The sequence below is a fragment of the Nesoenas mayeri genome (assembly GCF_963082525.1).
Source record: "Nesoenas mayeri genome assembly, chromosome: 4".
Lineage (NCBI taxonomy): Eukaryota > Metazoa > Chordata > Aves > Columbiformes > Columbidae > Nesoenas > Nesoenas mayeri.
Genome location: NC_137540.1, coordinates 76390513 through 76417038, shown reverse-complemented (window position 1 = coordinate 76417038; position 26526 = coordinate 76390513). Strand labels below are relative to the sequence as shown.

The window sequence follows — 26526 nt, the reverse complement described above, 5'->3', positions numbered from 1 at the left end:
TTACAGGACACAGAGAATAGTAAGGGTGCCCCAAAAGGACTTTTTCCCTATTACTACAATTGTGTAAAAGGCAACAGGATTCAACACTTTTGCACAGCAGCCTCAAAACACTGCTGTCCCAACAGATCACGTTTTGCAGCAGATGCTCACGCAGGTTTCCACCTTAAAAGCTGTTTTATATGAGTGGTGGCGGTACGACACAAACCTCTTGGAATTAAGTTTGTCGTGCCCAGCAGCAAAACCATTACAATTAGGTTTTAACTCCTTACCATCACAGCAGGAAAACAACTCCTCAACGTGGGCTTAACCTATGAAGTTCAAATATCAAAATCCAGGCTCATCAGGATAGAAAATAAGCCGCTTACACATTATTCATACAACAAGCAGAAAGATGACTTTGGGAATTCTCCTGAAGACTCAGTTCAAGCTCAGACAAGAGAAGGTTGGTTTCCCCCCATAGGACACTCTTTCAGAGCCCCTCAAGTTGTAAATACTCATTTCCAGGCTCATCTCTAAGACGTCTCGGAGGTTTCTACCCAGGCTCGCTGTGCATTGGGAGCTGCTGCTGGATTGCGGGGGGCATCACCAAATTTTGGGGACGAGCTCCTGTGTTTTCAGGGGTTCTGTTCATTCTACAGGCAAAAAAATAGGTCGTTGGGCTTGAACAAGAGCAGGAGCTGCGACACGGAGCTCCCGCAGCGTGTGCACAAGATCACACAAACCTACTTCAGAGCTTTGTTTCCTGATGCTTTTTCTGCAATTGCTGAATAGGCTGAAATTTTAATGGTAGAATCATTTTGATTGGGAAAGCCCATCAAGGTCATGGAGTCCAACCATAACCCATCCCTGGCACTGCCCCATGTCCTGAGAACCTCATGTCCATCTGTCCAGCCCTCCAGGGATGGTGACTCCAGCACTGCCCTGGGCAGCCTGTTCCAATGCCCCACAGCCCTTTGGGGAAGAAATTGTTCCTAAAAATTTCCTAATAATAAGTTTATCACTAGTGAAGGAACATAATTTGATGCTCTCCAAGCACCCAACAGAGCGCAGACGGTGCATGGATCAGCAGCAACAGCAGGACAAGCCTCAAGGTGGATTCAGAAGATCACAGAATCCTAGAGTGTCAGGGGTTGGAGGGCCCTGGAAAGCTCATCCAGTGCAATCCCTCCATGGAGCAGGAACACCCAGATGAGGTTACACAGGAAGGTGTCCAGGCGGGTTGGAATGTCTGCACAGAAGGAGACTCCACAACCCCCTGGGCAGCCTGGGCCAGGCTCTGACACCCTCACCGCCAACAAGTTTCTTCTCATATTTAAGTGGAACCTCCTGTGTTCCAGTTTGCACCCATTGCCCCTTGTCCTGTCACTGGTTGTCACCAGAAGAGCCTGGCTCCATCCTCCTGACACTGCCCCTTTCCATATTGATCCCCAGGAATGAGTCCCCCCTCAGTGTCCTCTTGTCCAGCTCCAGAGCCCCAGCTCCCTCAGCCTTTCCTCACACGGGAGATGCTCCACTCCCTGCAGCATCTTGGTGGCTGCGCTGGACCCTCTCCAGCAGTTCCCTGTCCTGCTGGAGCTGAGGGGCCACAACTGGACACAAGATTCCAGGTGTGGTCTCCCCAGGGCAGAGCAGAGGGGCAGGAGAACCTCTCTGACCTACTGACCACCCCCTTCTAACCCACCCCAGGTCCCATTGGCTTCCTGGTCACAAGGGCCCAGTGCTGGCTCATGGTCACCCTGCTGTCCCCAGGACCCCCAGGTCCCTTTCCCCTATGCTGTTCTCTAATAGGTCATTCCCCAACTTACACTGGAACCTGGGGCTGTTCCTGCCCAGATTCAAGACTCTACACTTGCCCTTGTTACATTTCATTAAATTTTTCCCTGCCCAACTCTCCAGAGATAAAAGACAAAGATATTACAACAGCCACCTCTTTCCTTTTGGAGCAAACCACGAGGCACCCAGTTCAGGAAGGGAGCTTTGGATTAACACATGTATATACAAAACTGATTCGGGATCCAATCTGTTCCCTGCTGACTACTGGAAGCTACTGGTCAACAACGATTTCTCAAACTGGAACAGGAGAGGCTGGTGCTGCTTCAACAAGCAGAGTCGTCCAGCTCCACAGGCTTCCTTTTGGGTTAAAACGCTGGGTTTTAAGCTCAACCGTGACACGAGAAGACGAGTCATCCCGTGATCTCCCCATTTCTCTGCGGCATCTGCATCGCATTCTGCAGTAGCTTCAGCTCTCCTGGCCGCTCGCCCTGCGCAAAACCTGCTCATTTCCTTTATGATGTATCGAGATTTTACAAGCAGGAGCTGGTATCTCCTTCCAAAGATTATTTTATTTGCTTATATCCTGAAAATCCCACCAGGAAAAAGGAATCTGTGTAGGGTAATTTAAAACTGCTCCTAAAATAATGCCACGGCTGCACTAGTCTTCTATTAAAATTACATATCAATCCCAGCTAAAGCCAAAAGTGAGGGTATATTCTGCCCTTGCACACTATGAGTTTTTAGGGGGCAGGGGGGTGTGTTTTGTTTTGTTCTTAAGATCTACATCCATACATCGAGAAAAAAAATCACAGTTATTTATACAGAGTCTCTGTGGAGACGCTGAAGCTTTTCAGAGGAAGAGCTTTTCTAATCCAAGACAGACGCACAGCAAGGGGGGGACAGACAGCAGGTGAAGAACGAGACGACGGGATCACACGAGGGGCTTAGGGGAGGCTCGAGCCCTTAGTCCCTTCATCTGGAGACGGAACATGTGGTGCGGAGCAGGGCTTTGGCTTTGGGGGTTTAACCAGTGCTCTGCTATCGTTTAGAGAGTGTCAGAGTGATGAGAGACAGGAGCAAAGGGCGCTGGAGAGGAATCCTGGGAATGGACGCCAAGGGCATCGCCGTGACCCCATTGCTGCGCTGATCCCGTCCCCGTGTGCAACACCCGCCCGAGAAAGGGAAGTGAAGGTGGGACACACAACTGGAGAGCAGAGATACATTTGTACGGGGAACAGCTCAGCCAGCAAAAATACTGTGTCCAGTTGTGGCCCCTCAGTTCCAGCAGGACAGGGAACTGCTGCAGAGAGTCCAGCGCAGCCACCAAGATGCTGCAGGGAGTGGAGCATCTCCCGTGTGAGGAAAGGCTGAGGGAGCTGGGGCTCTGGAGCTGGACAAGAGGACACTGAGGGGGGACTCATTCCTGGGGATCAATATGGAAAGGGGCAGTGTCAGGAGGATGGAGCCAGGCTCTGCTGGTGACAACCAGGGACAGGACAAGGGACAGTGGGTATTAAGTGGTACCTCCTGTGTTCCAGTTTAAGATGAGAAGCAACTTGTTGGGGGTGAGGGTGTCAGAGCCTGGCCCAGGCTGCCCAGGGGGTTGTGGAGTCTCCTTCTGTGCAGACATTCCAACCCGCCTGGACACCTTCCTGTGTAACCTCATCTGGGTGTTCCTGCTCCATGAGGGGATTGCACTGGATGAGCTTTCCAGGGCCCTTCAACCCCTGACACTCTGGGGTTCTGTGAATGTGGAGTGATCCTTCAAGCTGGCACCTCATGAACTTCCCAATCTGAGGGTGGACCCACAGACCAGGATCATTATCCACCCCTGTGGCCGTTCTCGAATCACACAATCATGGAATCATTTTGGTTGGAAAAGAACCTCAAGATCATCAAGTCCAATTGTTAACCCAACACTGCCAAGTCCATCAATAAACCACATCCCTGAGAACCTCATGTCCGTCTGTCCAGCCCTCCAGGGATGGTGACTCCAGCACTGCCCTGGGCAGCCTGTTCCAATGCCCCACAGCCCTTGGGGGAAGAAATTGTTCCCCACATCCAACCTCAGCCTCCCCTGGCCCTGGCGCTTGTTCCTGGGGAGCAGAGTCCAAGCCCCTGGCTCCAAGCTCCTTCTGGGCAGTTTAATTAGATCAGCCTTAGTTTAATTAGACTTGTCTTAATCCAAACACACTAAGCTATAAAAATCACTTCCCATTCATTTTCTCCCCACCCCAACTCACACCTTGACACATCTTACACCTGCGTGCAGCAGCGCTCTGCACGTTGGCAGGAGAGATTAGAATTGCACGTCTTTTCGGAGAAAAGTCTTTATATTAATTGCTGTTCAATAGCAGCAGGTGTCAAGTGCTAAATTTGATTCAATAAGAGATTATCAGCCTCAAAAAACAAGGCAACAACTCGACAATAGCTCTTCAAAAACAGACGCGGTGATCGGAGTACGCTGAACTGCAGAACAGCCGGTGCTGTAACCGAGGGGGTACAAATGAACAAAAATATGAAATAATCTTTCTACATCATTTCACTGATGGGTTATCATCAAAAAAATCCCCAAACCCTATTAACTGTAAGGGGTTCAGAGTAGGAAAGTATAACAGAAATGATGAGATGCCCAGAAACACAACCCCCTGGGATGGAGCGGGGCAGGGAAGAACATCCCTACAACCTCCAACCGGTTGAGATGGCTGCAAAAGCAAGAAGGGATCATCTCCCTGTTGTGCCTGGCAGGTCCAGAAGCAGTAGACCAAAAAACATAAAGCTATTTTCAACCATGTACAGGTTTGAGAACAGATTAACGCCACGCGGCTCGGCTCCGAAGGAGAAAGAACAAGCAGCGCAAGATGTGAAGATGAAGACGCGTAACGCGGCAAAACAATCCCAAGGCAACGTGATTTGTCCTTGCAGAACACGTAAGACATTAAAGAGAATTGCCATGGTGAAGCTATATCATTATAAAAGGACGAGCAAATGCAAAAGAAGCTTTGATTTAAAAATATTATGGCTTAAATATCATCTGAATTAAGGAGGTGCTTTTTTTGAAAACACATGCCACGTATTTCAATCAACTTACATTTTATCCATCTATAGATAATGAATCGGTGACGCAGCATCTCTGAAAACACCACAATGTCGCCTAGTGCAGAAATTCATTGCAGAGCAGAAGATAAAGCTCCTAATTCAGTTCTAGCCCTTCACAGGGCACAAAAGCTTGACACAAAGTTTAATCAGCTAGTCTGGATCAGGTTTGAAGCTGAAATGCAGAGTTCCAGATCGGAGGGCAGCTGTGGTACACCCAATATAGAAGATAATAAATCCAGCTCATATTTGGCGTGCGCACCCTTAAAACAATGAACGCTGATCGCTTCTGCAAGCGCGATACTATATAAAAACACCCCAAAGCTAAAAGCGCATGAGTGAAAATACATTCTACAGATGCCATATGAAGAGCATTTGTTTTACTGCTTGTCGCACGTACGTTCAAAGACCAGGACTATGGAGAAAAAGCTTGAGATCAAATAGAGAATAGAGAGCTGGAACAAAAGCTGCTCTCGCCACTGGACCCACGACCGATTCCCTGGGGAACCCCTCACAAAGAGGGCTCAGCGCTTCTCAAATGAGTCTCTGTGTGTATTTGTCCCATATGCCGTTTTATAGATCGCATAGGAATGGAAATGAGGGAGATCCTGAGGGTAGAGCTGGACTTCAGAGTGCGCCACCAACAACGCAGCTGCTTGCGGAATTGGAAACAGCAACGAGCCCGTTGCAAACAAACAATGTGGGATTCTTGGCCAGAAACAATAGCTTAAAAAAAGAAAAGAAAAAAAAACTACTTTTATTCCTGGTATTTATAATGGCTTCATCCTGCAATCGACCGCTGGATGAGTCCTTGCTGGGGGAAATGTAATAACACGAGTGTGTCGAGACGTGAAGTTGCTCCCGCGCACACACGCGTGTTTGTGGGATGGAGACCTGTCTGCAGAGCTGGAGGCTTGCTAGGAAATGCCAGAGATAGCTTGAAACCAATCAATAAACGCATGAAAAGCAGCAGTCGGCACGCTGAAGTTACAGCTCTTCTTTCTTTTCCCAAAACTTGCTTTCTGAGATATTCCCCCCTCCGCTTATTTCCAACTTCATCTTGTCTGATTCCCACTGAACGCTGGTTTATATACCCAGAAAGGTCCTTCTCGCCCGGGCCGGCTCCGCTGGGTCAGGTTTGCTGTGCTGCTCTCTGCAGACAATCCTCACCGGTTTGGGTGCCACACAACCCGGATCTGTTCCCAAAACGACCATCCAGGGACGTTATTTTGGCTTCCAAACCCAGGTCGCCCCTCGCTGACACAGTGGGAGGACACAGCACCTGTTCTAACGCGTGTAGGAACACAGGAGGGTTCACCAACACCAATGCAGTCATCACTGTGCTTCTTTATATGCTTCCCATTGTGGAATATTTGTGTTTTAAGGCGCAGCAGCCAAGCTCCAACAGACCCTACCTTCTAGTTAAGTCGACCAAACCTGGAGATGCCACCAAAACTAAGAACCAAGCTGTGTGTTCATTCACACAGTCTTTCAGTTCTTAGTGAAGCCAGGAGTTATTTTCCACCACCGTTCCTGCTTAAGCCTGAACACTTTAAAACGTTCTGATGCCCTTTTGCTTTTGAAATATTAACATTTCACTTGCCACCATCAGGCAGACATATCGGGACTGATTTTCGGGATTTGTCTCACACAAAGCTGCTGAGAATTCAGTATTAGATGGGGCAGAGTCAATGCTGTTGCAGCACATGTTCTTCTGACCATACATCTTATTTTTGCTTAAGACATTGGTATAAGAAAAAGCAGGAAAAGCACATTTCCTAATAAAAACCCAGCTTAGCTTTAAGCTTTCTTGTGCTTTTAACATACGACATGCTCCAAATTAATTAACAAACTTCAAATGACTAACCTATTGTTACAAGAAGAATGAAGGTAACTCTATATTTTGACCTTTTTTAGGTAGAGATGCTCTAGGAAAAGGTGGTTTCACAGAATCCCCAAGTGGTTGAGGTTGGAAGCTCAAGCAGAGCTCACCTAGACCTGCATGTCCAGACCCCCATCTAGACGGATTCTCTCTTACCTTGAGTTTCTGAGCTTCTCCTCGAACTTTGAGCAGCTCGGTGATGGAGTCCACAAACCCCTGGTAATGGAAGTTGCACATTTTCTCGATCTCGCGGTCATGGTTTCTGATCCGCGCCTCCAGTTTCTCCATGAAGCGCCCGTGTTCTTCGCCATCGTACACAGACCTAAAAGGAAGATGCCAATGCTGGTCAAGACTCTGATAAGTAATTCCCATCATTAATTACAAGAAATATCCAAAATAGGAGCTTCAAAAAAACCCTCCTGTGCTAAAGGGACAGTTCTACTTTTCATTTGCACGCAGCAGGCACCAAACTCAGGTTGGAAAAGCTTGTATTCCTTCCTCTCTTCTTCTTCTTCCACATGTCAAACACCAGCTTGATGGTCCCTCAGGGACCACAACGGGGCCAGGTCAGTGCTGGATCATCTGAAAACATATAGGTGTATATAGGGGTGTAGTGCGGATGGGGTGTAGTGCGGATGGGGTGTAGTGCGGATGGGGTGTAGTGCGGATGGGGTGTAGTGCGGATGGGGTGTAGTGCGGATGGGGTGTAGTGCGGATGGGGTGTAGTGCGGAGTCTGAGCCTGTGTTGTGTCAGAAAGAGAGGCTAAATTAATTATATACACAGCAATTAGAGACAAAAGATGGGGAATGACAAAGCCATAACAAGCTATAAGAACATATATATATATATCTAGCTAATCTCAGCAGTGACAAGCAACATTTCAAAAAGAACCAGAACTAGATGAATCCAACTGGACATATTAAACGTTTCTGCCTGGTAAAGTGATGTGATCTGTGCTCACAAGTCGCTTTGGAGAACCCCAGCCCCGCAATGCACAGAGGGCTCAACATCACACAAAAACCACCGTGATAGGACTAAAAGCTGGAGGAAATCTATTCAATCATTGCCCTTTAAAGCCTGCCCTAAAATTTCAGTTATTCGGCTATAGGAAACAGTTCTCAACGGCAAAAGAAAAACGCCAAATCTTCATAAATTATTTAAAGTTCAATCACACGGCCACCAAGAGCAGAAGGTTTCCAAGGTGACCATGTCGCCTCTTTATCCCAAGGCAGTTGGTGCTAAGAAGATGTAACTTGCTGTAATTCGGAGGCCGCCACCAGGAGCCAATGCTGGTGGGTTTTCCTACCGCTCCACAGGGTTTGTGCAGGGAAACGTGAAAGTTGGGCGCCGAGTGCCATCTAGTGCTGGAGAAACCCAACGCGGCCCCTCTGCTCCAACCAGCTCCCAATGCAGCCACAGCTCACGTAGAATAAGGGAATAAAGCAAAAGGAGTTGTATTTTGAAGCATAAATTTTTAAAAATGCAATTGGGGTGACAAATGTGTTTGCATTCAAAGGAAAACACTATCAGGCATCCACCAACAGGAGAAAAATGAATCTCAAAATTACTCACAAACCCTAAGCAAATTTTCCTTTGGAGATGACTTAAGACATAAAAGTTCAATGACTAAACTCCTTTTATTTTATTTTAATTTTATTTTTATAAAAAAGATGGTGATGGGCAGCAACAAAACTCCAGCATGCTAAGGCTCAGCTTTACACTCCTGTTTAACCAAACCCTGGATCTCATTTGTGAGCTCTCTCTCCACTTGCCCCCAGCCCTCCCGCAGTGCAGACCAGCGTCCTCCACCTCCATCCTCCTCTGAAACACGAGAGAACAGGCAAAAGCCAAACGAGCCCCAGACCACATGGCAACATGCTCGGAAGCTCAAAGAGACAGGGTGTCAAGTTCTTGCTCTGTAATGAGCTTGTAAGATAATTTATTAATTGTTTAAGTGGGCTACAGTGAGTCTTAGCTCAGAATAAACTCCATTTCGTTGCAAAAAGAACAAATCTAACCCCCACAATCATCGCAAAACGCCCCTCAAGTCCCAAACTCTATGAGCATCACCACCCTCTTGGGTTCCCTGGCTCTAGAAGGATCCACAATCCTCAGCTGGTACCTACAGCATCACTCCGGGAAAACCACCCCTGGGATCCCACATCCCTGTTTCCTGTGCAATCGCCACCTTTCCCAAAACCAGCTCCGTTCTCACCTGATCGCTCAAGTATCTTCATTATGTACTTTCCTCCTTTTCAGGATCACCATATCTGGGGCATTTCACGTCCCAAGTTGTCACCTACCAAAGCTCTGGGACACCCATGACCTTGCTGTGGATCTACAGATGTCTCCAGCTGCTCCCTCTACCCCATTTCTTCTGCACATACACCCTCCTCTTCGTTTAAACACTAATTACAGCCTGATCCGGATCTTAGTTCACTAGTAATCCAAAAGACACCAGAAGGTGATGCACAAAATTTCTAGAGGGGAAAAATAGTCTTAATGTATATTTAAACCCGCTAATAATCACGCCAGCACAGCATGCAAAAATAAAGAAAACAAAAATTAGAGCTCATTTGGCCTGTTCATTCTCTTGGTTGTAAATAGCAAAGCGCTGTGACAATGCTATAGAAAACGACCCTTGAGGCTGTTTTTCTTTGCTATAAAAGATGGCTGGTGGGACAGCTTTAGCAATAAGCCTCCCGCACAAAAAGCCTTTTGATTCAATAAGTCTGAGCAAGAGCAGCCTGAACCACATTCACTCATCTCAGAAGTGGGGAGCGGGCTGCAATTCTCCCATTGGAGACGATGCTCAGTGACAGAGCTGGCTGCTTTACATCTTATAAGTAGGCTCACTAAATATAAACCACTTAAGATGACTTTGGAAAGTTCTTGGGCTGGATTGTTCTGCAGCCATTCAAACAAAAAACCACTTTTTTTTTTGCCCAAAAGGTCAACCGGGAAAATCTTTCCAGAAAAGCCACAAAGGGCAAATGCAGCAGGAGTTCCCACCTGCAGCCTCGTGTCGCTGCAGAGCTTATTCCCCAAAATAATGGCAAGCAAACCTAGAGCACAAAATTGGCCAAGCCATCAGCAACGGGGATGCCGCGGGTTTGATGTTCTAAGGGGTGGAAAGCAAACAGGAGCTGATGCAGAAACACGATGTGGTGACAATGAACCTTTCAAACCTTCATCCTCCTCCGGCATCCCAGAGCTCAGCCCACACCTCACGCTGCGCTAAAGGAATGAATTCCTTCTGCAGAGGTTTGCCGTGCAGAGATGGAAACAGAGTCCAGTGAGACCTGGACAGGCTGGAGAGTTGGGCAGGGAAAAAGTTAATGAAATAGAGCAAGTGTAGAGTCTTGAATCTGGGCAGGAACAACCCCAGGTTCCAGTATAAGTTGAAGAATGACCTATTAGAGAGCAGCGTAGGGGAAAGGGAGCTGGGGGTCCTGGGGACAGCAGGGTGACCATGAGCCAGCACTGGGCCCTTGTGGCCAGGAAGCCAATGGGACCTGGGGTGGGTTAGAAGGGGGTGGTCAGTAGGTCCGAGAGGTTCTCCTGCCCCTCTGCTCTGCCCTGGGGAGACCACACCTGGAATCTTGTGTCCAGTTGTGGCCCCTCAGTTCCAGCAGGACAGGGAACTGCTGCAGAGAGTCCAGTGCAGCCACCAAGATGCTGAAGGGAGTGGAGCATCTCCCGTGTGAGGAAAGGCTGAGGGAGCTGGGGCTCTGGAGCTGGACAAGAGGACACTGAGGGGGGACTCATTCCTGGGGATCAATATGGAAAGGGGCAGTGTCAGGAGGATGGAGCCAGGCTCTGCTGGTGACAACCAGTGACAGGACAAGGGGTAATGGGTGCAAACTGGAACACAAAAGGTTCCACTTAAATATGAGAAGCAACTTGTTGGGATGAGGGTGTCAGAGCCTGGCCCAGGCTGCCCAGGGGGGTTGTGGAGTCTCCTCCTGTGCAGACATTCCAACCCGCCTGGACACCTTCCTGTGTAACCTCATCTGGGTGTTCCTGCTCCATGGGGGGATTGCACTGGATGAGCTTTCCAGGGCCCTTCAACCCCTGACATCCTGTGATTCCAGAAATTCCTCTAAAATAAATGATTTATTTCCAAGGTACAACACAGAGAAGCTTGAGCTGGTGCCTCCTGAAGAGCCACCCTCAGCAGAAGGAAAAACTTGGACAATTCTACTCCCCCACTCCACCCCCATCACAAAATCAGAGTCTGGAATCTCCTCATTCTTCGTTTGCATCAGGTGCGCTGCCAATTACAGTTCTGATCTTCAGCTGCTATTTTGCACCCACAGCTGGAGAAAATAAGTTCTCCGTAACAGCCAAACCATTCACGTTCTGCTCCTTTACTCGTCCCCAGGGACGCAGGTCCCCTCGTCTTCCAGCTCGAACCACTCCGAGGCCTTTTTTACTTAACCAAGCAGAAAGTTCAAAGGTTCACAGCTTGAAGAAGTTATGCTCAGCAGACTTATGCTCAGCAAATTCTATATAAGCAGCTTCTAACTAAGTTCTGTAGGAAGCAGTATAGCAAATAATTCAGTAATTCCCTAACTGGATACTCTACCATGTTCTCCAACACTTCATCATCCACAAGAGCAAAAATTGAGGAAAGAGCAAAAATTTGGTGAATATGGCCCAAGAGAAGGTGGAAAGAGACAATAAGCTCAGGGACAAAACTCCTTAAAAAGTGTCCGGGGCTGGGACGTGTTGGGTGCTGAGAACCAACGCAACCCACGTTCTCATCAGCCGTGGTTTCAATGATGTTCTTGGTCTGGCAGGTTCTACACGAGACACCACACAGCACTGCAAGAACACCAGAGGAGCTCAGAGTTATTGCACATGTAAAAATTCATGCTAAAAGTATTTTAAAGACGAGCTTTGCAGGTCATTTCTACATCTCAAGCTTCATGAGGCCTTGGAGAAGGCCAAGGCGCAAGGTTGACGCTGCAACTTCGTCCCAATGAGAAGTGACAGGACAGGGAGATGGAGGTAACCCAAATAAATTCAGCTGGAAGGACAGAGCAGGGAAGTCTCTGGGGGTGAAATGAAAGGAACAATGCAAGGAGGGCGTTCTGGGGACAGCAGAACAGAGGGGACTCGCTTTTGTTTTCAATTAAAAAGTGGAACAAATTCCCAAGTCTACTGTGGACTTCAATTTTCTTTCTTTTTTCCCCCCCACTTTAAACTTGTGTAGTGGTTTTAATCCCTCAGAAACATTTTCTTCTCATTAAGCTACATAAAATCATTAGCAGTTTGTTTAATCTTATTCTGGCTTTTGTAATAAACAAATTAACTACTGAGCAATGCAAAAAGAAGAACATTTCAAGAATGGTGCAAGAGCGCCATGGAAAAAAGGTCAAATAGAGTTTGCAGGACTAATACCTGTTTAATATCTTAACTGGCCGGGTTCACAGCTTCAAGCCTTGGGCTTCACCGAGCTGATCCGTGTGCTAACACAACATCAGCGAGTTGTACTCCAGAGACACCCCACTTATTGGTGGATTACACCCAAAATTATCTCAGTGGAAGTGGAAGTGTACAATTTGCTTCTTGTTTTCATTCTGCTCATTAAATAGAATTTAATCCCACTGTTTTGCCTTATCACCCACATAGGTTTGTATTTGTCGTGAATACGGAGAAAGAAGTAAGTTGTTCTTTTTGGAGAAGTATAAAATGTTTAATTGTAAGTATTTTTCATTCTTATCGTTGGGAAATATTCCCACCTGCACCTTTTCCCCACTCAGACCCACTTACCCTGCACACCATCATTTTCAGTGTACAACAGAAATCATTCCAACCACCAAAACTCATCAAAATATCCACAATATCCCATTATCACAAGATGCCAGAGTAGAAAACAAACCAATTTCTGAAGAGCTCCGCTACACTTCATTATTTGGCAGGAAAAGCCCTTGATTTCAGCCAGGTCCTGGCACAGTGGGTGTTCTCTCCAGAAAGAACATTGTGCAGAAATTCACCATAAACCACATCCCTATGCTACTCAAAAACCATCCTGAAAATGATGTTACTTGTCTACAACCAACCCCAACCAGGAGCTTTTCAATTGGACTCCCACGTATATTTGTGCCAGGCCTGGTTTTCTTCAGTGGTTTTATTGGCAAATTGGAAGATAAAACACAAGCAGTGCTTTCGAACTATGGTGGTGGCACCAAAGCAAAGGGAGTTGTGATCCTGCTGGGAAGGAGCAGCCAAAGACCTGGAGAAACTGGACGCGTTTCCAGAAGAAGGACCTTGAGAAACTGGACATGTTTCCAGAAGAAGGATGGAGGTCACCAAAGGCAAGAGCATGGTGGTGTCCAAGGAAAGGTCAAAATCAGCAGGACAATGGGACCAGAGGGAAGCAGAAGAGGCCAGAGACTCCACACCAGCCACTCACCATTGCATCTTATGGATTGGTCCATGAAGAACCGAAGGAATTGGTTTTAGATTGGAAGAGAAAGGGCTGGTGAGGACATGGAGAGCCCAGAGCCATGGCAGAAACCTTCTGCTGTGTTAAAGACAGAGGAACCTGATCTGGGTGAAGATGTCCCTGCTCAGGGGAGGTGTTGGACTAGATGAGTTTGGAAGGTCCCTTCCAACCCAAACCATTCTATGATTCTATGAAGGTGAGGAGTTGTACAGAGCTGTTACGGGGAGGATGAGAGCTGATCTGTTGGCAAAGGACCATGGTAGATTGTCAAAGTCCTGGCACAACCGTGTCAGTTTAAAAATAAGCTGAACAGATGTTTGTTTGGGAATGGAAAGAGGATTTGGTGCAGCCTCAGGGGAATGTGCTGCAGGAGCTCAGGGCCTTGGGTGGTAGCACCAATCTGGGGCGGTAGAGCCGTTCAGCTGAGGTTCTGCGACTTTTGAATGGTTTGACCCTGATTTTCAAAAAATAAAAAGTGGCCAGAAGGTGTTTTAGCTGTTGCTGTTTTCCCTCAGCTCAGGAAAGAGATTGAAGTGCTGAAGTGGGTCCAGAGAAAAGCAACAAGACTGGGGAAGGGACTTGAGCACAAGCCCTATGGGGAGAGGCTGAGGGAGCTGGGCTTGTTTAGTCTGGAGAAGAGGAGGCTTAGAGCTGAGCTCAGCACTCTCTAGAACTACCTGAAGGGCAGTTGTAGCCAGGTGGGGATTGGGCTCTTCTCCCAGGCATCAGCAATAGGACAAGGGGCCATGGGCTTCAACTCTGCCAGGGGAAACTGAGGCTGGAGATGAGAAAGCAATTCTGTGCAGAGAGTGGTCAGGCATTGGAATGGCTGCCCAGGGAGGTGCTGGACTCACCGGCCCTGGAGGTTTGTAAACTGAGATTGGCCATGGCACTTAGTGCCCTGATCTAGTCAATGGGCTGGAGTTGGACCGAGGGTTGGACTGGATGAGCTCTGAGGGCTTTTCCAACTCAGTCCCTTCTGTGATTGTGTGAACTGCCACAGGCCAGAGCAGCAGTCACGACCACCTCACACCTCCCGCAGCCAACACAACAGAGATCCAGCCTCACCAGGGTTTCTAGGACAGAGAAACACACTATAAACTCCAGGCAACTAACAGAACACAGCCAAGCAGAGCGAGGAGAAGCCAAATTAAGACATGATTTATCACACAGAGACACCTGCCACAGCAGCGCCCAGGAAGCCACCGCTGCAAATGACAGGTGGAACGTGGATGTAAGATCATGAAAACAGGAGGAAAAGCAACGTGTGAAAGGAAAGCAGGAGCATTAATATTGCAAAACCCTTATCTGCTGAAAAGGCTGTAATCCAAAATACATTTTATGGGCACCGCAGCATCCACAAGCTCTGGTCACACCTGGGCCCAGGCGCTCTATCTGCAGAACAAGAGCCCAAACGTCACCGCCAACGTCCATGTGGTGGCAAAAACACTTGAAAACCTGAATATCAGGACAAGAAAATGCACACAAACCGCTCTCCGAAGGCACCACCAAATCCCAGGAAGGGTCAACATCTGTGTTTCAGTCCATATCTACAGATCGCAGAGAGAGGAGAGGGGAAGAAGTTGTTCCTAAACCTGATACAAGACAATTTTTTCATGCAAATTACCTACTTCTTAAAAAAGCTTTTAATACTCTCTCACCATTCGATGTAAAAGCTGCGACATCAAGTCAAAAACCACACATGTTGCCCCATCTTTTTCAGAAAGGACATAAAAGATTGCAGGCTCACTCCCCATCACAAGTTTTGGAGACAAGCCCTTTCCACCGGACCCCAGTGTTCTGGCCCATCCCCTCCTCAGGTTGCTGACAACACAATATTGTTTCTATAAACTTCACGGAATTCATATTTTAGCCCTTACATCTACAAAAGCAGATTAGATCACCACAGAAAGAATTTTAATGTCTATACTTGCTGCGTTATTGCCCAATAAGTTTTGCCCTGCTAACAAAGTTCATTTTGCTGTCTTCTGCATTGTTTAAACAAGTTGATTGTTCTTTTTCGGCGCATTCTTGGCTTTAAGTCTCGGCCCCTCCTTTCAGCCGTGAAGCAACACTGTCACAACACCCAGCGGCACAACGCGTCCTCAAGCCCTGCGCGATACTGAAAGCGCCGCGCTATAAAACCGCATTGGTTCGGTCATTTCCACGCTCAAAGCGCTCGTGCCGGCGCCTTCGCAAGAGGATTGGGGCACGACACAGGTTTACGTGTTGCTTGCACGTGGTCTGAAGCCCAAAGCAGCACTTTTGTTGCCTCCATCGCCTCCGTGCGTGGCATAGCGGACGATAAAACAGCATTTGGTGTGGACGTCCCTGTTGTATATTAATAAGGATCATGGCTGAAAACATTGTGGCAAAACTAGTTCATCCAGCCACAGGAGATGACACGTTCAGTATAGAGGGAACTGTGATGTACATATCGATGACAAGCCAAGGAGCCACAGCCCAGGCCAGCTGGCCAACGCCAGAGGTGGCGGATGAGCCATAGGGCACCTAGACCCATCTTCTGATATGCACAGCTTGGCACACGAAGGGGAAAAGCTGAGACCCTTCAATGTGGCCCAGGACTTGTCGAGCTTTTGCAACCACCCCTTTCCCCCCCAGACTCTACTCTGAGAGCTATAAAAAAGATCACCTACAACAGCATTGGTAGGGGAATCCAGCACCCTGAGGACCTGCAGCACAGCAGCCGCGCCGCGGGAACCGGATCAGACCCCGGAGGACACCACGCTCCTGAACTGCAAACCCAGCACCCTCGCCATGGGAACCAGACCGGACCCCAGAGGATGCTGCGCTCCTGAACTGCAAACCCAACATCCTCGCCACGGGAACTGGATCAGACCTCGGAGGACGCTGTGCTCCTGAACTGCAAACCCAGCATCCTCGCCACGGGAACCGGATCAGACCCCAGAGGATGCTGCGCTCCTGAACTGCAAACCCAACATCCTCGCCACGGGAACCGGATCAGACCTCGGAGGACGCTGTGCTCCTGAACGGCAAACCCAGCATCCTCGCCACGGGAACCGGATCAGACCCCGGAGGACGCTGTGCTCCTGAACGGCAAACCCAGCATCCTCGCCACGGGAACTGGATCAGACCCCAGAGGACCCCATGCTCCTGAACGGCAAACCCAGCATCCTCGCCATGGGAACCGGATCAGACCCCAGAGGACGCTGTGCTCCTGAACTGCAAACCCAGCATCCTCACCACGGGAACTGGATCAGACCCCAGAGGACACTGCGCTCCTGAACTGCAAACCCAGCATCCTCGCCATGGGAACCGGACCGGACCCCAAAGGATGCTGTGCTCCTGAACTGCAAATTCAGCATCCTTGCCACGGGAACCGGATCAGACCCTGGAGGACACCCCACTCCTGAAATGCAAACCCAGCATCCTTGCCACAGGAACCGGATCAGACCCCAGAGGACGCTGCGCTCCTGAACTGCGAACCCAGCATCCTCACCACGGGAACCGGATCAGACCCCGGAGGACACCGCGCTCCTGAACTGCAAACCCAGCATCCTCGCTGCGGGACACCAAGGCCAAATGTCATCATACAAGTCCTGTCATCCACACTGCAGAGCCGTTAGAGTGGCTGGATACCGCACCCTTCTCCTTCTTCCTTTCTCTCTGCTCTTTCCTTCTCTCCTTTTTTCTATATCCCTATTTCTTTGTCTCTCCTTTCATGATATATTTCTCTCTCTTCCATACCTTAGTTTTCCTTCTCTCTCTACCACTCTTTCTCTCTTTTCCTTTTGAACATATAAGAGTAACATAACAAGAATCCAACGGCAGAGCTTAAAGTCTTGTATTATAGCTACTAATGGTTGCCAATACATCGCTCACAGTAGGACTTCCGCTGTTAACATATTGATAAAGCTCTGTGATATCATAAAATACTTTTGCCAAGCCACTATTTGCTGTAACTAGTATTCCAACACATACTTTAGTAAAACTCATAATTGAATTGGACCCTGGGAGTGATTGTCTGTCATTCACTTCGCATAACGGCGCAGAAATAACCCAGAGTTAACTCACCCCGGTCTCATCTGGTGAGTGAGGGCATGTGTGGCGTTCGAGTTAACTCATCCCCCATCCATCCATTGGGATGGACAGTCCCTGCTCGGCAGCTCCAGATCCAACTCTGCTCCTCTTGCAGAAGAACACGGTTCATCACCGAGGTCAACCTGCGGCCTCGCTCGTAGGCAAAAGTTGATCGAGATGGCACAATTCAGCTCCTTGCTGCCAGTTCATTGTGTGGGGAAGCTCCTGACTTCCAGCAGCAGACAGATTTGTGCTCAGCACGCAGCTTTGCCAATGGAAAAGAGCTTGTGGCAGCTTCCACGCCAGTCTCACCAGTAACTCCTGCCTTCCCGCTTTGGCCTTGCACCATCTCTCACCCCACCAATGCCCCAAAAACACCGAGGCTCCTTTTAAACATCTTCTGTAACCTTGATCGATTCAATCAAAGCAGATTAGGAGTAGTCGCACAAGTGGCTCCCGAAGGAAATTCGATGCAACAGGAACAAGCATCTTGCTGACCTGATTTCTCCCATCAGCACAGCCCGGGCTAGATGCGGCTCGCTCTCATTTACAGCCTAATATAATTGCTTTCTAAAACTCACGTGAAAGGCCTTCCCCAAACAACAAAACAGGGAATGGAAGAATACATTTATTGCATTTTACTTCACTCTTGTAGCTCTCCATGGTTCCATTTCTCCAGGTAGATGTTCGACCCACATCCCGAGGACCTATGCAGTCAAAATAAGATGTAACAGTGATGCGCAGGAGTCGCAAAGTAACGATGAATTCTCAATTAGGCTTCATCAGAAAGGACTTTCAAAGGTCATCTAATCCAACCCCCCTACAACAAACAGGTGTTTTTCGGGTTGTGTTTCAGTTGAGGAGGGAAGGTGAAGTGAGTTTTAGGCAAAACAACAGATCAAGGACCAGCTCTAAGAACAGAATCCAGATGCTGAAGCGTGGAACATACCTGTTAGGGCTTGGGAGCTCAATATATGGCATGAATTTGTTATAAAAGAAAAACAGATATAGCTGAGCTAGTCCCACTGAGCTGGAGACACTCGACAGGAGCAGCACATTGGACTCCAACAAAACCGACCAACAGATCTCCATAAAGAGAGTCGCTAACCCCGTCTTAAACCTCTGCTGATCCAGGGGTGAGGTTCGGGACTCTGGTTGGCGAGGAGGGCTTTACTCATCTGAAACTCAGCATCAATCTCCACCTCGTGCCCAAATCGCTGCTGGTTTCTGAACCGCAGAGCCGTAGTTGAGAGTTCATCCTCTTTCTAGACATGTCCTGTCTTTGCCAACTCCTCGGAGGACACGAGCCACAGAAACGGCAACATCCTCGGGGAGGAAGGCTGGAGTAGAAGCCAACAGCGCTTGGAATGGGTAAGTACCAGAGGAGGCCCCGACTCACATTCCTACACAAATATTTGTGTCTATTGAACAGAGGAAAACGAGTTAATGGGCTTAAATTGCCCAAGAGAATTCGGTTAAACTCTAGACAAAGTTCTCTAACTCTGAGAGTGGCAGAAAACCAAAAGGGATCACCAAGACACGTTACAGAATGTCTTTAAATTGATCACTCCTAAGAATAAGTTGGAAGAACACTGAGCAGGAACAGCTTAGATGCTTTCGCTGCTGGAGAGACCAAATAGCAGGGAGAGGATTGAGTAGGCGGCTCCTGGAGATCCCCTGAAGCCCTGTTTTCTATAGGTCCAAGCTATAAAATAGCCAAAGCTCTTTGGAAACCACCTGCTGTTAAGCAATGAGCCGTGAAGCTGAAAGAAATCGCCCCAGGTACTAAACCCTTCCAGGTTTTTACAAGAATTACAAAGAACTCAACTTTCACTGACAAATTCCCATTTCCTTCATGTGTACAAGATCAAGTCTTGAGTTATAAAATATTCTAAAGGCTTCTTAAGCGTGCACTTAAAACAACAAAGCGCTTTTAGACCATACATTAATGAAAATAGAGCCACCATAAAGCCACAGCCATCTCCACGGTGGAATATAGCTACTCCGTGCCAGACAGGATTCTGAAGGAAACGAAGAATAGCTACCCTAATTGAAAATATAATAGAACAACTTGGTTATAACATCCCCATTGAAGCACAAATTTCAGTTGATAAAAGACATTAAGAGGGAGAGCTTGAACGAATTAGTGTTGGGCCTCCTCAAGAGCCAGGAAACCTAAGGAGCAACCCAAGGCCAGGCAAAGCAGAAGAGCTACAGCAAACAAATGTCCCCAACCGCGGCAAGTACAGAGAGAACTGGCCACGAGCTGGGCTTTCAACTTCCCTCCTCTCTTTTTTTTGGGAGCACAATGGAAGCAATTCCCCCAAGAACAAAAGCGATGCGTCAGCAGGCCCGACTCGCTCCAGCTCTTTCAAGTCGGGAGGACAGTTGATTCACACCATGTGTAGGATAGGAATGCTCACTAGAACCCAGCGAGATAAATTGCATCCCATCCAAGCTGGTTAACATTAAGACAGAGATGAATCATCTTTACAACGCGTGTAAACAACGCTGTTTCAATTTTTTTTAAAAAAAAGGAAGACATCTAATGATACACTATGGTCACACTTTGCAGGAGGTTTGGAATGTTTATACCGTACGTACTATTGTTGGGGGAAAAGTGTCAAATAAGAGGGTGGACGCAAACCCACAAGGATCAGAGGATGTGGACATAAAGTCACCACCAACATCCTGATCTCCCTTCCGCAATGGTGTCCCAGCACGGCTGGTCCTCTACGACACAGAGGACACACTTGGAATAACAGAGATGTACATCAGGTGTGCTGTTTGTAACAAGACGAAGCTCCATGGAGTCATCTCCTTTGTCTCAGGCCGATTCCCACTCTGACCTTCAGTGAAATAGCGATTTTTAAAGGAGGAAACCCAAGTATATGAAACCAAACAACGTGGGTTACCTCCATTTGGGGACTCAGATGTGAAGGAAATACCGACACAGCACTAGACGTGCAAGTCCCAGAACACACCAAAACACAACTACAAAAGACCATGGGCCGGACAAAGTGCCTTGGATGTGGGAGAGCACTGAAAGATCTCTCTGCTTTGCCTCTCAATCTCCCTCTGAATAAGCAAGTTCATTATTAGATGTGAGTATATTCCTTTGAAAAAAAGAGTCCCAAGGAGCTGTTTAATTCAGAGAAGAAAATCTTAATAGCATAAAAATCACTGTGATCTTAAGCCAGACAAATTCAAAGCAGAAAGAAGGCATAATATTTTTACTTATGTGCTTCCAGAGCTGTTGGTAGAAACCAAGAAGGGAAGCGGACTCGTCAACCTCTCCATCTAGAACCTGCCAAGCTGGCCACACCGCTCAGTACAACATGCACTAACCAGACACCTTGACTTGATCAATATAGGCCTAAGAATGAAAATTTATGGTCTGCAGCATACAAATATGCTGTGCAGTACATCCTTAAATATATCTTTGCCATGTAATGGGGTATATAATGTCCTCACCCCAACAGAACTCCACAGATAAGCTAAACTAGAAAAGAGCAGATACTGCTGCTCAAATATGAAGATGATCTAGAGTAGTGGTATAACCCCAGGGGGTGAATACTGCTTAACCTCTTAATTAACAACCTGGATGTGGAGATGGAGTGTGCCCTTGGCAAGTCTGCAGATGATATAAAACAGGAAGGAGTGACTGACAGACCAGAGAGCTGCCGCCATTCAAAAGGACCTGGGCAGGCTGGAGAAACGGCCCAAGAGGAGCCTCACAAAGGTCAAGATGTGTCCCTGCGGAGAAACAGGCAAGCCCCAGGCAACACCACATCCGGGTCTGATCGTCTAGAAAGCAGCTCAATAGAAAAGGACCTGGGGGTCCTGCTGGGCACCACCTTGACCATGAGCCACCGATGTGTCCTTACGGCAAAGGAGGTCAGTGGGCTCTGGGCTGCGTCAGGAAAAGCGTTACCCGGCAGGGCAAGGGAGATGATCCGTCCCCTCTGCTCAGCACTTGCGAGACTCACAACATAGAAGCACAGATTCATTAATCACTTTGGCTGGAAAAGCCCCTCAAGATCATCAAGTCCAACCATAATGCACCCCTGGCACTGCCCCATGTCCTGAGAACCTCATGTCCATCTGTCCAACCCTCCAGGGATGGTGACTCCAGCACTGCCCTGGGCAGCCTGTTCCAATACCCCACAGCCCTTTGGGGAAGAAATTGGTCCCCACATCCAACCTCAACTTCCCCTCATCCTATGAATGGGATATTTAAGATAGGGACAAACTTAATCTTTTTGTTCATCTACAATCTCTTCTGCTTTACCAGGCCATCTGCCTTCATGAAGGCTGTAGGATGTCACACCTTTGAGGCTCTCACATCTGTCCCACATGTTGCAAAAGCAGCCAAACCCAAGTACCCTTAGAGGGAACTCAGAGGCATCATGACCTGTTTTAGCTTAGGTACTGCTTTGGAAAACCAGGCTAAAGGACATTATCTCCACTCCCGTAATATCCTGCAACAAGGACAATAAAAGAGGAATCGCCTAAGCGGAGGTAACGGGATGGCAACAGAACTGGTGGTGGCATCTCCCACCTCTCTTGTTCCACCTCCTGAGATGGCAAGGAGATCACCCCAACACCTGGCACACCTCTGGGACTGTCTTCACACAATTACGGGCCGTGGCTCTAGGCAAGTCATCAGGAGTCATCAGAGTTAATATTACAACTTTCAAACGCTTGGAAGGAACCGCATCAAGGAGCTACGAGATGTGGCTTTGCTTATTCTGACATATTCACGCCTCAGCTGTAACAGATCAGTACAACACAACATCAGAAGACATTCAGACACTCAGAAGCGATTTTCTATAGTGCCACTGATAAGCATTTCACTAACAGAAAGCTCGAGACTGAGAGCATGTCTTCACCTTCGGTTTTTACATACACTTATTTGACCTTAATTACACAAGGGCTTTGCAATTCCAACGCAAGAGTGACACATAACAGAGGCACAAGTACCAAGTATGTTATAATTCAGTTAAACAACAAAAAAATAAAACCCTAGCCTCCTAAAATGCTGCAGACACCCACCTATAACGCATTTTTTCTTGGAACCAGACATCCTGTTGATTTGCTGTATGGCTTTATAGGAGGAGGCCAGTTATCCAGACTCCCCACCCACCCTACATAAAGATTTCCAGGAGGATTATTTCAACTGACCACCATGAACACACCAAAACCAAACAAAAAAACCCAGTGAGAAGTGGTTTTGTCGGCAATTCTTTCACAGCGTTGATTTTCACAGCCTGGCTCGCCTTTCGAAACAAGAGAGACTCAACCTTGCCTGAGAGACGGTCCAGGCGCTTCTCCAGCTCCGGCGCGTCGGGTCACAGACTGATGAATGAGCGGAATGGGCTCCGAGCCCGGCGGAGCTGCTCTCCTGCTGCTTCTAGAGCGGAGGAGACGGCTCCGTCCCGAGGAGAGACCTGCAAACCAACTGGCACCCAGGCTGCACAGGACACCCAGAACACGGCCACAGGGTCAGCAGAGTAGGAGGGGGTGAAATAGCGATGCGGGAACATGCGCTAAGATCAGAGAATCTTAGAATAGGCTGGGTTGGAAGGGACCTTCCCAGCTCCTCTAATCCCACCCCTGCCATGACAGGGACATCTTCACCAGCTCAGGGTGCTCAGAGCTCCGTCCAGCCTGGCCTGGGATGTCTCCAGGGATGGTTCAGCCACCACCTCTCTGGCCAACCTGGGCCAGGCTCTCACCACCCTCACGGGCAACAATTTCTTCCTCATGTCCAGCCTGAATCTCCCTCCTTTAGTTTAAAACCATCACCCCTTGTCCTATCACAACAGGCCCTGCTGAAAAGTCTGTCCACATCTTTCTTATGGGCCCCTTTTAAGTCCAGAAAGGCCACACTAAGGTCTCCCGGAGCTTCTCTTCTCCATCTGAACACCCCAGCTCTCTCAGCCTGTCCCCCAGCAGAGCTGTTCCAGCCTCGGGTCATTCTTGTGGCTCCTCTGGCCCTTCTCCAGCAGCTTCATGTGTGTCCTGTGCCAAGAGCTCCAGATCTCCTCCAGGCTGCTATTTATCAACAGAAAAGTGATCCCATGCAAGATGTGCTGACAAGAGCTTAACGCACCAGACACTGAACAGAACAGCAGCACCGGGTCAACAGCTGGAAGGAAAAGACTTCAGTCAACACCAAAACTGACCTTATCAAAGCCAAGCAAGCACCAAAGATGGTCCTTAAGTGCCCAAAGGCTCTGCCACATTATGGGGGAATATAGACTACTAAGAGGAGGCATCAAGAAACATCGTGCCCCTGAACTTGTGCGATCCCTAAAAGGGTTTGAGGGTAAGGTGTTTCAGGAGTAGTGACAGCTCTGAGTTAGAGACAAACTCAAGACAATGGGAAAACCAGAGGGAGACCAGGACACTTGGGGGAAATTTGGGAAACGGGATTCTCTTGGGGCAGAGCTCAGCCAAACAAGACCCCACACAAGCTCCTCAGAGGTTTGCAGCACCGTGCAACACCAAGACAGTCAGTTCTCACCCACTGATGCTCGGCAAACAGGATCTAGAGAGGAGATTTAAGCCAAGAGGAAGATCAAAACGGATTAAAAAACTTAGAAGGCAAAGTCGCATGTGGCAGGTATGGGGGGTGATTTAACCAGCACCAGAAATTCAGGAGGCTCCTTATCCCACGGGATGACTGTGAATGTTCAAGCTTGCTCACCAGCTCCTCCACAAACCGCAGCTCGGTGGCTTTGGAAGAAGCAGACAGACAGATGAAGGTGATTCAGAGTCATCAGAGGGACATAGCACTGAGGACAGCAAACTAAACCCGAGATCATCCCAGCCTTAGGGCGGCAGAGCTTTACGTGGCACCGCCACCCTGTGTCGTGATGGCCAAACTGCACCGAGGTTCAGCTCCCCCGGAGCACAGATTCCATCAAACCATGCGTAATGCGCTTTTCAGCATGAAAGCGGCTAAACCAGGGCCAAGTTCATTATCTGGAAGGCCTCGAGTTGAACTCCGCACGCAGACAGGACCAAGCCAACTATTTCACGCTGATGCGCGATCCAGACGCCTATTGCAGCCGGTTTCGGGAGACTCTAAGCCAGACACAGAATCAGCAAGAGGGAAGTTTGCTCAGACAACTGAAACCTGAACGGCAGAGTTACCAAAAGCAGTTTGGAAACAGCGTTATCGCCTCCTGGCTCAATCAAGCTCAGCTCACTGTTCCACAAGCCCCGCAGACGGCAGCCTGGAAGCTTCGGTTTCTGCTCACAAAGGTACATCCAGAGTGTGCGTTCTGTAGTATTTCTGCAAATATAACATTACAAATAGTATCTCAAAGCATTTGTTTTTATTTTGGGATCAGGAGAATACTTCTTGAATAAGTTAAAACAAGAACTTAAACCAACTGCACACCCTTAAACACCATCTCTGATCAGAAGCTACCAGAACACCTTACAAACACCAACCTGTCTCGATTTCCCTTTGAAGGGAAGGGAGCATGATGCTTTATTTTAACACCCTGGCAAACAGGCACAGAAGAATTCAGTGAAATGCCCATAGCCACACAACCAGCTGTGGTTCTGCTAGAAATCAGCGCTCTTCTAGCACCCAGGTCTTTCCCCAGGGCTGAGGCAACACCAAGGAGGGTTTAACCTCACCACAGTGACATTTCAGACCATGAATCAGGGCCAGCTTTCCGCTGACCCACCTGAAAAGCACCAAAGTTCAGCGGTCAGTTATTCCAGCCTCCAAAGTGAGACAGAAAACACATCAGCACTGAGCACGGAGAATTGGAGCGTGATGTTGGAACAGCACGAGCTGTGATAGCACCTCAATGGGAGAGGAGAGCAAGGGCGAGTTGTTCGTCCCAGACTCCTTCTCCCCCATAATCTCATCATCTCCATTATCCTTCTTCCCCAAAGGGCTGTTGGGCATTGGAACAGGCTGCCCAGGGCAGTGCTGGAGTCACCATCCCTGGAGGGTTGGACAGACGGACATGAGGTTCTCAGGACATGGGGCACGGACGGGGTGGGTTAACGGTTCGACTCATTGATATCGAGTGTCTCTTCCAACCAAATGATTCTGCAATTCTATGATAACCTCTCGTTCCCCCTCCACCACCCAAATTAAAAACAGCCTCCAAGCAACAAAGAGCACAGCTTTGGATCCCAGAATCCCAGTGTCAGGGGTTGGGAGGGCCCTGGAAAGCTCATCCAGTGCAACCCCCCCCATGGAGCAGAAACACCCAGATGAGGTTACACAGGAAGGTGTCCAGGCGGGTTGGAATGTCTGCACAGAAGGAGACTCCACAACCCCCCTGGGCAGCCTGGGCCAGGCTCTGACACCCTCACCCCCAACAAGTTGCTTCTCAAATTTAAGTGGAACCTCCTGTGTTCCAGTTTGCACCCATTGCCCCTTGTCCTGTCACTGGTTGTCACCAGAAGAGCCTGGCTCCATCCTCCTGACACTCCCCCTTTCCATATTGATCCCCAGGAATGAGTCCCCCCTCAGTGTCCTCTTGTCCAGCTCCAGAGCCCCAGCTCCCTCAGCCTTTCCTCACACACAGATGAGCTGTCCCAGTACTTATTTCCTACAAATGCTGCTGTTACAACAAGCGCAAGCTGTCCATGCAGATTCACTGAATAATTTTCCTTTACCATCTATGTAGGTAATGGTTCAAGTTCCCTCGTGCAAGACTGAACCATGCTAGAAAAGCAATGAGAGGTGACCCTGGAGACGCCCCAGGCCACACACCACCCTGCACCACCACCAAAAATCCCCGTGCCCAAGTCGTTCAAAGGGTTCCAGCCTTTCTTCTCCCTCCATTTGGAGGAGCCGGTTGCCAACAATTGTTTTCAGTAGCATGAAATTCCCCCGTGTGCTCCCGAGCTGCAGCTGCTGCTCAGGAGCTGAAGGGGTTCGGCCACCGTCACCATCTGATGGCAATTGTCACCGCGGGGCCGAGTCACATTCCCACCCTCCTCCTGTGTTCAAGTCGAGCCAACATTTCCCCATTTCAAACAACCGCCCTCGTTACAATTCATTTTGGTGACATTAAGGTTGTGCTTGTTCTTAACCAGCAACAAACTGCTCCATTACATACAAAGAATTTATACATTTAACCAAGAGTTTTGGGGAGAAAAATCAACCAGCGCTGCTGCTTTACAGCACGTGTAGGATGCAATTCTTCATTAATTACTACAATAACAGCAGGAAAAAACAGGAAAAGGACTTTGCATGCAAACACCTATGCAAGACAG

The 26526-nt window shown here is 48.4% G+C and overlaps 1 protein-coding gene across 2 annotated transcripts in view; it reads right to left on the bottom strand.

Moving 5' to 3' along the window:
• EXOC6B (exocyst complex component 6B) overlaps positions 1 to 26526 on the bottom strand; it is a gene marked incomplete at both ends in the record, with an annotated part of 314229 nt that overhangs the window by 255994 nt on the left and 31709 nt on the right. For both annotated transcript variants that reach the window (XM_080344137.1, XM_080344138.1), the window contains one exon: positions 6908 to 7073. In XM_080344137.1, the coding sequence (XP_080200263.1) occupies positions 6908 to 7073 (166 nt within the window). The remainder of the gene's footprint in view (positions 1 to 6907; positions 7074 to 26526) is intronic.